The 15,909-nt window shown below is 40.2% G+C and overlaps 1 protein-coding gene across 3 annotated transcripts in view; it reads left to right on the plus strand.

Annotated features, from left to right (window-relative positions):
* The window catches only part of Slc39a12 (solute carrier family 39 member 12), an 87,422-nt gene that overhangs the window by 2,765 nt on the left and 68,748 nt on the right, over positions 1–15,909 (plus strand). For all 3 annotated transcript variants that reach the window (XR_012910420.1, XM_075970535.1, XM_075970537.1), the window contains exons 3-4: positions 5,151–5,432; positions 9,207–9,414. Coding sequence is in view for 2 of the 3 variants with exons in the window: in XM_075970535.1 (XP_075826650.1) it covers positions 5,151–5,432; positions 9,207–9,414 (490 nt within the window). In the remaining variant the exon portion in view is untranslated. The remainder of the gene's footprint in view (positions 1–5,150; positions 5,433–9,206; positions 9,415–15,909) is intronic.

Raw genomic sequence — 15,909 nt, forward strand, 5'->3', positions numbered from 1 at the left:
TCATGGGAGAAGACCCATCAGATTGCACTGTGGGTCTGTGCATGTCACAGGAGAAGGTCCATCAAGTCCCACTGTGGAGGAGAAGCTGGGTTTTAAAAAACTGCTAACAAAATCCCTTTTTGTCTCCCCATTCTAGACCAATAAATTTTTTTAATTTTTATTTTTTTAAAAGAAAACAAACTATATTTTTTCATTATACATACCCAATCCAAGTTCCCACTCTCTCTTCTCCTCCCATTCACTCCACTTACCCCACCCCCACCCATATCCACTCAGAGAAGGTAAGGCACATTGCTTTGGGGAAGGTCCAAGGCCCTCCCTACTGTATCTAGGCTGAGCAAGGTATCCATCCAAAGAGAATGGGTTCCCAAAAAGCCAGTACAAGCAGTTGGGATAAATCCTGGTGCCAATTCCAATGGCCCCTCAGCCTGCCCCAGCCTTGCAACTGTCAACCACATTCAGAGGGACGAGTTTCATCTCATGCTTGTTCCTTCCCAGTCTGGCTGGTGTTGGTGACCTCCCATTCAAATACATGGATAAGTAAAACCATAAACAAGTAAAAAAAGAAGCACATAACTTCTTTCAAAGTAAGTTTTGACTGGGTTTCTCAATCCACCAGAGTTCCTGGCTAAGGGTGGGGTGAGGCAACGCATTTCCCAGCCAAATGTTTTCTGGTTTTGCCCCTCTTGTGACAGAAAGGGTCTTGCACAGATGGAATTTTCCCTCTGCTCTTTGCAAATGATAAATAACTCTATAATTATGAAAATGCCCAATGGCTCCCAGAGGAGATGTGTTATAATAATAGGCAGCTCGTCTGTGATGACATTAATAGATATAGATAGTAACAACAGACATCCCACTGGAAATAACCAGGAGCCATATCTTATTAATGTCCTCTGAGAATCTGCTCTAGGGCCATGTTCTCCTCTAATAATATGACACGCGCCTTATTAAGGTGGTGGAATATTAATTTTGCTGGGTGAAGATAAACAGGCAAGACTGTTCTCCATGTTTGAGGCTGAGGAGCGAGTGGTTGTTTTATGTTGTATTTTAGTAATATTATCAAGGGTTTGGCTAGTTTTCCTCCACTTGAATTTTATCTGTTCCCAGGCTCAGTCCAAGAGGATTGTGTGCTCATAGCTGCTTTTCTTCGCCCCTGGGAAACTAAGGGGAAGGGAATGTGATAGGAGGGGTTTGATCCCCCTGAATGTTGCTTCTGTAAGGAGCCTAAGAAATGTTTTCTTGTCCTTCATGAGAAGCCAGAGGAAAAAAAATCATCCACAGACACTCATGTTCTTGCCCCAACTGCAGGGTCTGGCTTGTTGTTGAGACTCTTCACTAATTTTAGATGTATTCTTTAGATTTAGATATTAGGTGTGGCTTGCGTTAGATGCTCTGTGGTGATGCATAGGAGCAAGAGGGTTGGTTTGAATCTCTCAGTGTCTAGGAAAAGAAAGACGGAAGTTGGTGGTGCTGTTGAATATGTGAGGAGGAAAAATGTAAACTAAAACTAGAAAAATCACTATGAGGTATCTGAGAACTGAGGCATTTAACACTAAATTCATTTCCATTGTATTCTTTAAAAATGAATTTTGGTCCTGATCCTGGATTTCTTTCTTTTTTTTTAAATGAGAAAAGTTGCAATGTTTTTGCTGGGAAGAATTGAACCTAGGACTTCATGCATGCTAGGCAAGAGCTCTGCCAACTACCATATATTCCCAGCCCCTAGGATGGAATTTTAGGAGACTAACAGAGTGGTTAAGTAGCCCCCATAGAACAAGCCCTCTCACAGTGGAAATCAGAGCCCTGCATACCTTCTTGGAGGGGAAATATCTCTATTCTGGAAACTTCTGGCTATTGAAACATATTGAACTTCCTTTCCTAATCCTTAGTCAAAGGTAATGAGTCTCCTCTGGGATACCACTATAGCCGTGGTTCTCAACCTTGCTAATGCTGCAGCCTTTAATACAGTGACCCCAACCAGAAACTATTTTCACTGCTACTTCATAACTGTAATTTTGCTACTGATATGACTCATAATGTAAATATCCATGTTTTCCGATGATCTTTGGCAATTCCTGTGAAAGGGTTGTGGCCTCCAAAGGGGTTGTGACCCAGAGGCTGCTAACTACAGCTCTATAGGATCACATGGACGCAGATGTATGTGCTGATACATAGAGCTTCCAATGCCTTCAGGCCCTTACAGTTTCTAGTTCCCAAGGCAATGAATGCCCCTTTTCCAGAGACTGTGGAACAGAGCCATTCCTCATAAACTCCCTCCTGTCTATTCCAGATATTCCCCTCATCTGTTTCAGATGCTTAGGGTTTTAACTCGATTTGTCAGGCAGTTTTCCAGCCTTAGCTAGGTTATATCCTGAGGAACATCTGAGTGTGTGAAGTGCTTAGCATGGTGTTAGACACAGAGTTGTCCCTCAGTTATAAGTGTGCGTGGGCAACTATTTAGTACACAGATTAGTTTTATCATGATAGTTTCAGTCCAGCTACTTTGATGTCTTGCTTTCAGCCCTATCATCAGTCACCGATGCGCACACTCACTGTGGGACACGGGCTACTTACGCTGTGCAAAACGGCTGCTGTGGATTCACATAGAACGTTGATTTTTCATGTGAACTCCGTGTATCCCCAGAAGTTGAGCTGGTGAGGAAGTAGACTACAGTGTATGAGGCTTTGGGAAGAACACCTTTGTGCTCTGCTTTGAAGATGGATGTCTGTAGGTTTTTCCTGATGTGTATGGCATATACCATCTGTTACCCAGCCTGTCACGTGAGTCATGTCATTAGACCCTCCCATTCTTACAGTTCAGAGAACATATTAAAAGATCCTAGGGTAATTATTCCCACAGTAGGCTGAGCCTCCCTGAAATTTGAGACTGTCTCCAATGCTTCAGCCTGGGGTTGTTGCTAGGCAACAGAGTTGCTTCTCAGATACTGAAAGAACTCCCTAGCTATCCCTGACTGTAGTTTTTCTCTTATTGAGAAAACCTTCTAGCCACAATTTCTGTCATTTTTTCCCACTATCCAGTGATGTTACGTTGAACTCCTCGCGTCACGTGACTTTCTCAATGAGAGGATCTGCATCTCTCTATGGCTTGTGGCACAGTGCACCGGAGTGTTGGGTCTTTCCAACCAGTATTGAAGTGTTCTGAAACCAAGTGACTTTAACAGAAAAAAGAGAAATTATTAGGAGAAAAGTGTGTAAGTTTTATTCATATTGATAATTTATATGGTGAAGGCAGCTGCCACAAAAGACAAGGATGCCCTCAAATAAGTAGGGCACATATACTGTTGTATCAACATAACAACAACAACAACAACCCAAAACAATGAATTGTGGGGATGTGACAAGAGGAAGGAAAATGGCTTAGGGGTAGTAAACTGTGAGGACTTATTAGGAAATATAAAAAGGAAGCTAAAAGATGCTAGGGATAATTTAGAAAGCCCATGAAGTTTAATAGGATTGTATCAGTTCCCTGGGATAGGGATGTTCTGTTCTTGGTACAGGAAGGACACGCTTCTCAATGGAATTTTCATCCTCGCTTTTAGGAAGAAAGGAAGAGGGCAGAGTGCACTTCCATACTTACTGTTTCCCATTTGCCCTTAGCTCAAAATTGTCAACACGCCACTGTGATATGTTTGGGGATGATATGTTCTGATTCCTTCCAATGGGCACATTTTTGGCAACTCAGAATAGAGGAGGGCCAGGGGATCATTGAATTTTTAATACCTCCTAAGTACCAGGTTTTGTGCCAAGTGCTGAATGTAAGGCCAAAAAAACTTGGCCAAATAAACACTTGTTCTTGTTGTTGAAAGACAAAACACGCGGGCCAACAAAAGAGTTTTATAATAGAGCGCTGTGAAGAAAATGCGATTCTAGAGGTATGTGGCCCAACACTGTATCTTTAGCTACATGTAACTGCTGAGTACTTGGTAAGGGGCTGTATGAAGTAAGATGTGCTAGCAATTGTTCTCTAGACTTCAAAAACCTGGGCTTACAATAAAACCTCATAAAGTATCTCATTAGTCATTTTTGGCTTTTTGATTGCATGCTCAAATAATTATATCTGTAATATGTAAAATTTTTATAAAGTATTAAAATTAATCTCATGTGTTTATTTTATCTATTGAAAATGTGGCTGTCTAGAAAATTTCAAAGTCATATGTGTCTTGCAAGCTGTTTCTACAGGCCAACACTGTGAGGGACAATACAGGTTGAGAGCCTTGTGCAAGGCCTCCAGAAGAGTGACATTTCTGTCTCTATGCTTCCTTTTTTTGTCTTTTGATTTTTCCTGTGTATTCCTGGATGTCCTGGAACTCACTTTGTGGAGCAGGCTGGCCTTGAACTCACAGAGATCAGCCTGCCTCTGCTTTCTGCATGCTGGGCTTAAAGGCATGTGCCATCACATCTGACTAAGAGTGACATTTTAAGATCTGAAAAATGAGGGCAACAAGGAGACCTCTAAGTCAGTGGAAAGAGATTGGTGTAATGTCGCAGAAATGAAATCACAAGAGCAGAGTTTAGAGAGATAGCAGAGAAAGAAGAAAACAAGGTAGAAGGGACAGTATAGGTGGAGAGTCAGTCCAGGAGAAATCGGAGGGTTTGGGTTGAATGCTATGGAGAATGGGGCCTCTCTCTCTCTCTCTCTCTCTCTCTCTCTCTCTCTCTCTCTCTCTCTCTCCCTCCCTCCCTCCCTCCCCCTCTCTCTTTCTTTTTCTTTTTTCTTCTTTTTTTCATTGTTTTTCAGACAGGGTTTTTCTGTATGGCCCTGACTGTCCTGTAACTCACTTTGTAGACCATGCTGGCCTCGAACTCATAGATCCACCTGCCTCTGCTTTCCAAGTGTTGGGAATAAAGGTGTGCACCACCATGCCTGGCCAAGAAGTTGATTGGTTTAATGCAAAAGAGTAAATCAACAGCTTGAGGACCCAAAGGCCACTTGTACAAAAGGAGTCCTTAGGAAGAGATGATGGTCAGATAAAAGTCTCACCACGACTCAATCTTTGAGTGAAGCTGCTAGGACTGCCCGCCTTGCCCTGTATTCACACAGCACAAGCGCTTGATCATTTATGTGGTGGTAATGCTATGGAACTGTGTGTAAAACTCGCCTTTGTCTTCCTTACTGTCCCCAACAGTGCTTGGAGCCGGATGAACTGTTACTCACGGCTGGAGGAGATTTTGAGGATGAGCTTAGAGAGGAAGAGATCCAGAGAGTTTCTCTCCTCCTCCTCTATTACATCGTTCACCAGGAAGAGAACTGTTCATCAAAGTTCAACATGAGCGAGAGAGAGTATGCATTTTACCTTCATAGCCTCCTGGGCCTCCGGCAGGATGAAGACTCCCATTTCCTTTCACAGAAGGAAACTGATGACATCTTGGCGCGCACTAGGAAGTATTTTGGCACTTCTGGTGGCCAGGTAAGAGGCAAGGAACTGCTGTCTGTGCTTGTGTTGAGGTGTGGGCTTGACCTTGCTTAAATCACTTAGTCCTAGGACATGAGTGAACTTCTAAGAGAGATAGGTATTTCTGGTTTGAACTACAGGATAGTAGATAGTAAGTGACGTAATTTAAAATTACACGTGGAAATGAGATGATTAAATGGAGGATGACTTTTAGACAGAAGTTGGGTGGGTGGACAGGTAGGTAGGCAGGCCAGGTGACAGGGCAGTTTTCATCTCCTGAATAACTATGAGTCAAAAATTTGATCAGCATCCAAGAGATGAACTATCGTGGTGGAAGGCCATGTGTCTGCCTTGGCTTCTGGCCAGGGAAGAAGGCAGAAACAATTATGAGATGCATTTATCATCAGTGATTTGATTGATAAAAACACTACTTGCAATAGTCAACCCTAAACAGCAGCCACTCTGCTGCTTAGCGTTTTGTTCCAATGCATATACTTCTTAGCGCCCTCAGCTCCCCATCTCAGCTAATTGGCCCCTGATCTTCTCTCGCCTTCATTATTGTTCTCGGAAATCTGCCTTCCAAGCATGCTTTATGAATCAGTAGACAAAGGTGTCTGAACGTAAAGTTTATTCTTATTGTTCTCATCCTATGGAGCAGGTACACAGCTCACGGGTGAAGCACTTAAAGCACAAACAAGGACACCTGGGTTTGGATCTCTAGCATCTCTGTAAAAGCCAACTGTCTCAATCACTCTTGCAATCCTTGGAGTTAGAGGAAAATAGGCAGCTACCTGGGACTTGTTGTCAGCCAGTCTAGTCAAAATGGCAAGCTGCAGTTCAGTATCAGACACGGTCTCAACAAATAAAGGTAGAGAGTGACAGAGGATTACAACTGACATTGACCTCTGGCCTCCACATGAGTACACACAGGCCACATACAAATTACATACCTATGCATACACCACACACGCACATGCCCATCATCACCACCATCATCACTGTCATCATCATCATCGTATTAGGGACTGAACCTAGGCCTTTGTGCATGCTAGGTAAGCACTCTACCACTGAGCTATACTCTCCAACTCATAAATCTTGAGCCATATTTCAAGAAGAGTTGACTGAGGATTCATTCCACACCTTGAAGAGGTGTGAATATTATTTATGAAATAATGGCCATGACATTTCTATTTTTTGAATTATTCATTGATTTATGAAAACAAGCTTAATTCTTAGTCTCAATTCTGTTGTTCAAGAGCCAATGGTCTCTGCTGTCCTGTTCCAGCAAGCACCCTTTCAAAATGCTGCAAATGGGCTTACTATCTCTTCTTATTGGTACGCAATGAAGAACATATTTACTAAGCACCTTGCAAAGATCTTTATGGCACCTCCAATCCTGTGAATATCAATCTTCAGCCCATTGTTTCTGTTTCTATAAAGGTTCCTTGGTGGAATTCAATTTTTATCTTGAGTTAGGAGGTATCCCTATATGTAACAACTTCATTGCAAATTCTCTATGACATAATATTGACTTACATTACCCACTAGGATTTTAGGCATCTTTCACATTTTCTGTCTTTTGAGGCAGATGAAACAGAAATGGAAATCTAGTCCTTAAAGTCAGATGATGGGTAGCAGTGGGTTTCTGGTTTGCCGTTCATACGGTCAATGCTCAGACTTGCAGCGTTTGTAAGATCAAGTATTTTTAGAATATTACATAGAAAACTACTTTTACCATGGAGTTATCAAAAAGTAAACTACTTCATGAACCTTTTCTAGGTTTTAAGGCAGTCGTTTTCCAGAGATGCCAGTGTCTGTGACTCCTAGAAGGGTCCAATTTACCTACATCATCCAGGAAGTCAGTCAGTCCAGATTTGGCAGAAGGCTGATGACATCTTTCTGCAGGCTGCTGCTTTGTCCTAGACAGCATAGGAGCTACACACCACTCACTTTTCCAGCTCTTAATCTGCACAATCCTTGGCTCCCACAGGTCAGCCCCCCCTAGTGGCCATTTTAGTGGTCCTCCACACACTGGTAGGGGAGGTCTTTCCATTCCAGTCACACTCAAAGATCCGAATATAAACATCACCCTGTTCCTTCCCTCTCGTGTGCGTGAGAAACTGTGTCCTATCATCTTTAATAATAATATAAACATCACCCTGTTCCTTCCCTCTCGTGTGCATGAGAAACTGTGTCCTATCATCTTTAATCAGTTCCTAGGGCACTCATCACAGCAGTTCTTTTTGCTGTTTTCTGGGTTTATGGTAAATGTACCTGGATCTGCTCAGAGCTCATCCTAGCCCGAGTATCTCCTCATGAAATATAGGTATTCACTATAATCCTAAGGACTCCTTGGGTCAAAACAATGGCTGAAATTCTCCTCTATCCTCAATAAAACCTCATGACTATAATGTTTTCTTTTTTTAATAATCTCTCCAAAAATTCATTATAAGGATCATACTCAACTTGTTATATCTCAACTTGTTCCCTTCACTCACAGTACTTCCCAAATGCGTCAAAAATGAGGTAACACTGCTGGGGATGTAGCCCGGAGAAGAACTGCTGCTTAGCCTATAAAAGGTCTAATTTCCATCCCCATATTTTCACTCTGGCTATAAACAGACTCCTGTCTAGAGGCTACCACTAGACCTCAGAGAGAATAACCCCAATAGACTGTTTTATGCCTTCTCCAACATCACAAGAAATGAATGTTGGCACAATAATTTATGCTTGCATCCTCTTTATTGGACCAGATCACCCCAGTTCATTGACAGGGGACTTATTAGCATACATGGCACATAGCAGATATTTTAACCAATGAGAGAGAGTAACAATAGGTTTTAAAGCAAAATTCTGCCTTTCCATTTGTACACAATTTAATCAAAAAAAAAAACTAACACACACACACACACACACAAAAGGTCACATATCCTACATTCTGTAGAAATTCTAAGAACACAGGCACGATGCTCAAGGGTACCACACACTCACTATAGTGAACACATACTGAGCTTGGGACTCAAGGCGATGTAGATGTCAAGGTGGGGTCTTAGTTACTTCTCTGCTGATGTAACAAAACACCTCAACAATATCAACGTAAAGAAGAGTGGGTTTGTTTTGGCTTATAGTTCAAAGGGCAGCCATCATGACAGGAAAGTCAGAGTAGCAGGAGCTTGAATCACTTGGCCATACTGAGCCCAACAGTCAGAAAGAAGACAGCAATAAATACTTGTGATCAGGCTTTCTTCTCCTTTTTGTGCAGTGCAGAATCTCAGCCCCCAGAAGGGGTGCTGCCTTTAGTGGATGGATCTTTCTACTGAAGTTAACCCAATCAAGAAAATCTCCCACAAGCACACTTAGAAACCCTTCTCCTAGGTGATGGTAAACCATTTCAAGTTGACATTAAAATTAATCATTACAGGTTCCAGTGTGCCATCAAGGCTAGGATGCAGAGTTGAAAATCATACAAGAGTCCTTGAATCTGGGAGAAAATTCACCAAAGGAAAGAATTCAAGATGTAAGAGCAGGGGATCCCCTTGAAAACAATGTATTTTTAAGACAGCCATCAGGAAGTGTAGGCGACTGAGACCCAGGAGGGTGGGATTAGATTTGAAAAGGTCAGCTATTTCACAAATTGAGTTCCTTCTGGGATAGTAGAATGGCGACTGCCATTCCTACAACTAATTTTCTTTTAGATGAACAATTCCTCATGCATTGTGGGAAATTTTAGAGGAGACTTATACAGTGTAACTCCAGAAGCTAACATTTTCTCTGTGTCTTTGGCTTTAGTGTGTGGACACTAAGACTCTGCAGAGGCAATCCGGCATTCAGGGCAGCGATGGCGCCGATGAAAAGACACTTCCCCAGCTGGCTGCAGCCATCCTTGCCCTGTCACTCCAAGGAGTTTGCCTGGGGAGAAGAGACTTGCCTTCCCCAGATGACTTCACGGACTATATTTTCAGTTTCTTGAATAGGACCAGTTCCCTCCACCTATCCGGTAAGGTTGTTTTTCATGAATTTCATTTCCACCTCACATCTGTCTAATTAATTGTGTCAAAACACAAAGGCTAGAGCATTGTGTTGCCTGAATTTGCTCAGGTCTGTTTTAAACACTGTTTATCTTGGCATGTGAAGAGAGGACAGATGACTTCTCAGGGCAGAAGTCTATCGGCTGATGAAGCATAAACGTGAACTTGGCTCACTTGTGTCCGGATGGAAATCAGGGAAATAGAGTCAAATGGACAGATTTTAAACCTGCCTTGAGAACTAACTAAATAAAAACACTTTCTTATTGGATACATAACATTGGGCCTGAGATGGCAGAATAATGAAATGGTATTCAAAATGGTTCATGAGAGTCCATAGCAGCTTGAGTATAACCATAAAAGTAAACCGTTCGTGTTTAAACATTAGTAGCTTATGAACTATTCATTTAATTTATTTATGATAAGCAATATTTGGAGGCTCTGAGGTGAAATGATGTCAGGAAGGAAATGTGAATATTAATTTTTGTATGTTTCTTTGTATTTAGTATGGAAAATGGCTTGATAAGCGTCAGAAATGGTTTGACAGTTTCTATATCTGAATCCAAGTATCTGTCAGTAGATTTTCTTTCTAATCTCATTATATAATATCAACCAAAAATAATCACTTCTCAGTTTTGAAGAATGTTGGATCACATTTTCCTGAATTTTAAAAATATTTTTATTTTTTTAATTGAATCCGGATCCAGAAAAGATCCACAAAATGAGTAGGAAGTAGGATCAGTAGGTAACGTGCTTTCCATGAAAGCATGAGAAGCTGAGATCCCAGTATCCAAACAAAGCCAGGCACTGTATTGATCTGTGAGCCCAATGTTTCTATGGAAAGATACACAAACAGAAGAATCCCCCAGAAGCTCATGGGCCAGCTAGTCTGCCATACATAGTGAGAACAAGAGACCCGGTTTCTACCAAGGCAGAGAGCAAGGACTGGCACCTTAGACTTCCTCATGTATAACATGTATGTGTGTGCCTATACTGAAACAGACACACACACATGCATGCACACACATACACACAAACTAAAATCCATAAAATGTAAAATGTTGGTAGATTTCTTATTTCCTTTAAAAGTGGCATATCTCTCCCAGTCTGTCCATTTTATCACAAATAATTTTGTTGTAGGGAGTACAGGGTGTTTACCCTGGGGAATGCTGATTGCATTCAGAGTTAACTTGCACTTCTATGCATCACCTGTATGTTGGTGGTTTATGTGGTGGAGATTGTATTTATTTTCAGTTATTTAGTGAAGAGCACCTTTTTATGGTTGGTGACCACCATCCGAAGACTTGGAACATTTGCTTCTCTTTTGTATGAGATTCATAAGCTTCTGATGGATGTATAAATTGGCTATTTGAAGCTTATAAAATGATATTCTAATGCTCTCATTATGGCCTCCCCCTGCTCTCTTGTCTTTTGATCTCCAATGGAAGAATTTATAGGAGAAACACATAGTATAGAAGATAAGCAGAGTTCATTTTAGAGTAGAAGAAGGTACATCCTCAAGTGATGACAATAGACAGTAGACAAAGGAGCCATTGTGAACAGAACACCCACAGGGTGAGAGTAGATGATAACCAAAGATCATTGATGCAACCTACATTGTAGGTAGATTTTACATTATTATTTTTGCAATTCTTTTTATTATTGTTTTTATTGAGCTATATATTTTCTCTTCTTCGTTCCTTTCCTCACTTCCCTTCTACCCTCTTCCATGATCCCCATACTCCCAATTTACTCAGGGAATCTTGTCTTTTTCTACTTGTCATGTAGATTAGATCCATGTATGTCTCTCCTAGGGTTATCATTGTTGTCCAGGTTCTCTGGGCTTGTGAATTGTAGGCTTGTTTTCTTTGTTTTATATATAAAAGTCACTTTCTTTCCATTGTATACTTTTAGCTCCTTTATCGAAAATCAGGTGTTTATAGGTTTGTGGATTAAAGTCAGGGTCTTCTATTCGATTCCATTGGTCGACTTCTCTGTTTTTATGCCAATATCAAGCTGTTTTCAATACTGTAGCTCTGTAATAGAGTTTGAAGTCAGAGATGGTAATGCCTCCAGATGATCCTTTATTGTATAAGATTGTTTTGGCTATCCTGGGTTTTTTGTTTTTCCATATAAAGTTGATTATTGTCTTCTCCACATCTGTGAAGAATTTTGATGTGATTTTGATAGGGATTGCATTGAATCTATAGATTGCTTTTGGTAGAATTGCCATTTTTACTATGTTGATCCTCCTAATCCAAGAGCAAGGGAGATCCTTCCATTTTCTGGTGTCCTCTTCAATTTCTTTCTTCAAAGACTTAAAGTTCAATGGAAAAAAGAGAGCATCTTCAACAAATTGTGCTGGCAAAACTGGATGTCAATCTGTGGAAGAATGAAAATAGATCCATATCTATCACCATGCACAAAACTCAAGTCCAAGTGGATGAAAGACCTCAATATCAGTCCTAACACACTGAACCTGATAGAAGAGAAAGTGGGAAGTACTCTACAACACGTAGGCACAGGAGACCACTTCCTACGTATAACCCCAGCAGCACAGACATTAAGGACCTCATTGAATAAATGGGACCTCCTGAGACTGAGAAGCTTCTGTAAAGCAAAGGACACTGTCACTAAGACAGAAAGGCAACCCACTGACTGGGAGAAGTTCTTCACCAACCCCACAACTGACAAAGGTCTGATCTCCAAAATATATAAAGAACTCAAGAAACTAGACCGTAAAAGGCTAATCAACCCAATTATAAAATGGGGCACTGAACTAAGCAGAGAACTCTCAACAGAACTTCAAATGGCCAAAAGACACTTAAGGTCATGCTCAACTTCCTTAGCGATCAGGGAAATGCAAATCAAGACAACTTTAAGATACCATCTTACACCTGTCAGAATGGCTAAAATAAAAACACCAATGATAGCCTATGCTGGAGAGGCTATGGAGAAAGGGTACACTCATCCATTTTCGGTGGGAATGCAAACTTGTGCAACCACTTTGGAAAGCAGTGTGGTGGTTTCTCAGGAAATTTGGGATCAACCTACCCCGGGACCCAGCAATACCACTCTTGGGAATATACTCAAGAGAGGCCTTATCATACAACAAAAGTATATGCTTTACTATGTTCATAGCAGCATTGTTTGTAATAGCCAGAACCTGGAAACAACCTAGATGCCCTTCAATAGAAGAATGGATGAAGAAAGTATGGAATATATACATATTAGAGTACTACTCAGCAGTAAAAATCAAGGACTTCTTGAATTTTGCATGCAAATGGATGGAAATAGAAAACACTATCCTGAGTGAGGTAAGCCAGAACCAAAAAGAGGAATATGGGATGTACTCACTCATATTTGGTTTTTAGCCATAAAGAAAGGACATTGAGCCTATAATTCGTGATCCTAGAGAAGCTAAGGAGAACCCAAAGAAAAACATATAGGCATTCTCCTGAATATTAACCTTCATCAGGCGATGAAAGGAGACAGAGACAGAGACCCACATTGGAGCACCAGACAGAAATCTCAAGGTCAAAATCAGGAGCAGAAGGAGAGAGAGCACGAGCAACGAATTCAGGACCGCGAGGGTTGCACCCACACACTGAGACAATGGGGACGTTCTATGGAAAACTCACCAAGGCCAGCTGGCCTCGGTCTGAAAAAGCCTGGGATAAAACTGGACTCGCTGAACATAGCAGACAATGAGGACCACTGAGAACTCAAGAACAATGGCAATGGGTTTTTGATCCTACTGCATGTACTGGCTTTGTGGGAGTCTAGGCAGTTTGGATGCTCACCTTACTAGACCTGGATGGAGGTGGGTGGTCCTTGGACTTCCCACAGGGCAGGGAACCCTGATTGCTCTTTGGGCTGAAGAGGGAAGGTGACTTTATTGGGGGAGGGGGAGGGAAATGGGAGGCGGCGGTGGGGAAGAGACAGAAATCTTTAATAAATAAATAAATTTTTAAAAACTCACTTATGAGTGAGTAAATATGATATTTGTCCTGGGTCTGGGTTACCTCACTTAATATGATCTTTTCTAGATCCACCCATTTGCCTTAAAATTTTAAGATGTCAATATTTTTTCGTTTGTATAGTACTCCACTGTGTAAATGTGCCACCTCTTCATTATCCATTCTTTGGTTGAGGGGCAACTAGGTTGTTATTTCCTGCCATCTAGTTCTCTGGGTGAGTTTGCTTCTTTTTGTTCTAGAGTTTTCAGGTGTTCTGTTAACTCGAGTGGAATTTTTCCATTTCTTTTTGTAGGCATGTAGTGCTATGAACTTTCCTCTTAACACTGCTTTCATTGTATCCCATAAATTTGGGTATGCTGTGTGGTCATTTTCATTAAATTTTAGGAAGTCTTTAATTTCTTCTTTAATTTCTTCCTTGACCCATTGGTGACTCAGTTGAGCATTGCTTAATTTTCATGTGTTTATGGGCTTTCTGAAATTAGTATTGCTGTCAAATTCTAATTTTAGGCCATGATGATCTAATATATACATATATAACATGAGGTTATTCCAGTTTTTTGTATTTGTTGAGGTTTGCTTTGTTACCTAGTATGTGGTCATTTTTTTAGAAGGTTCCATGAGGTGCTGGGAAGAAGGTATATTCTTTTATGGTTATATCGAATGTTCTATAGATGTTTATTAAGTCCATTTGAGTCAAGACATCTGTTAATTCCCTTATTTCTTTGTTAAGTTTCTGTCTGGCAGACCTGTAGTGATTGTGGGTTGTTGACATCTCCTACTATTAGTGTGTGGGGTTTAATGTGTGATTTAAGCTTTAGAAGTGTTTCTTTTACATATGAAAGTGCTGTTGTATTTGGGATTTCCTCTTGATGAATTAATTTTTCCTGTAATTGATACAAAATATTCTTTTTTTGATTGATTTTAGTGTGAAGTGTATTTTGTTAGATATTAGGATGACTACACCAGCTTGTTTCTTAAGTCCATTTGATTGGAAATTTTTTCCCAACTCTTTACTCTGAGGCAATGTCTGTCTTTGAGTTTGAGGGTGGTAATCTAGCCTTGTTCTTTATCAGAATGCTTCCTGCCAGATGGTAAATTTAGGAGGTTTGGAGTTCATAGAATCAGTTATAGACTGTTATCAACTCATGACCTTCTCGGACCTTTGGAATGTCACACTCTTCTCCCAAGAATGACTCAGATTCATTCTTCTGGCCATGAATGAGAGTCTGTAGTTTTAAACCTTTCTGTTGGAAGCTGTTGTTTACAAGTGAGGCATACACCTATGGTATCCTTCAAGTCTGATTATATCTAGCTACCTATTTCTTGATATTATAATTCTATAATGAAAATATTTCCTTCCACATTAATTTTGTTTTGCTTGGGATCTTTATATTGCAATGTGTATCTGTGAGTGAAATGTGCATACATTCATGTTCACATGTGTATATACATATATGTGATATATATGTATATGTATATATACATACACACACACACACACACACACACACACACACACACACACACATATATATATAATGTTGAAGTCAGAGGTTGATGTTCGGTACCTTCCTTGATGACTTTCCATCTTAAATGTTGAGTCAGAGTCTGTTGCTTGAACCCAATATTCACAGATTCAGCTAGTCTACTTAGCTTGCTCTGGAGATTCCTTGAGTACTGGGATAATAGGTGAGCTACTACCCTGACTGGCATTTTCTTGGGTGCTGAGGATCTGAACTCTAGTCCTTATGCTTGCATGCACTGAACAATCTCTGCAGCTCTTTGCTGATGTTCTCAAAGGAAAACAACAAATTATTTTCAAGATTTTCCTGGCTTGTTTGTTGATCATAACTAACATGATTAAATTGTTGAGCCCCTCTTCAAAAAAAAGAAAACACTGTCATGCATGCATACTTATATGTGTGTGTTTATATAAATACTTAGAGAAAATGATATTTATAAAATGTTACACATTATATCCCATAATGAAACATATTTTTCAACTAGTTTGTGTTCTCATGTGTGTTTTATTATTTGTATGATAGAAGTTTCCAGATATCCCTTTTTGTGTTTATGTTTAGGCAGCTCACTTTCTTCCTGCCATCTTAAATGAGGTTTTCTTTTATGTATCTTCTGGTTGGTTCTTATATAAGTGAGAGCTACTGACTTTTAATAGATTAACTTTGTAACCTGCTCCATTAAGACTATTGTTTTTACATCACTTTTCTGAGGAGTGTCAGATATATATTTGCATCATTTCCAAGTAGTTATGGCTTTGCCTCTTTCCAGTTCCTGTAACTTTGCTTGCTCTCTTACATATGTGTTTTAGTTAATAACTGAGATACAATATTAAGTAGTATTGTGGGTAACTTGTGTTCCTATGGTTCTGAGTTTGAAAGAAAAGACTACAGTGTGTTCTCATTAAATATATATTTATAAATATAACTACAGAATTTCTTGTATTAATGTACAATTTCATGTTCTAAA

The sequence above is a fragment of the Microtus pennsylvanicus genome, chromosome 4 (genome assembly GCF_037038515.1).
Source record: "Microtus pennsylvanicus isolate mMicPen1 chromosome 4, mMicPen1.hap1, whole genome shotgun sequence".
Taxonomy (NCBI): domain Eukaryota; kingdom Metazoa; phylum Chordata; class Mammalia; order Rodentia; family Cricetidae; genus Microtus; species Microtus pennsylvanicus.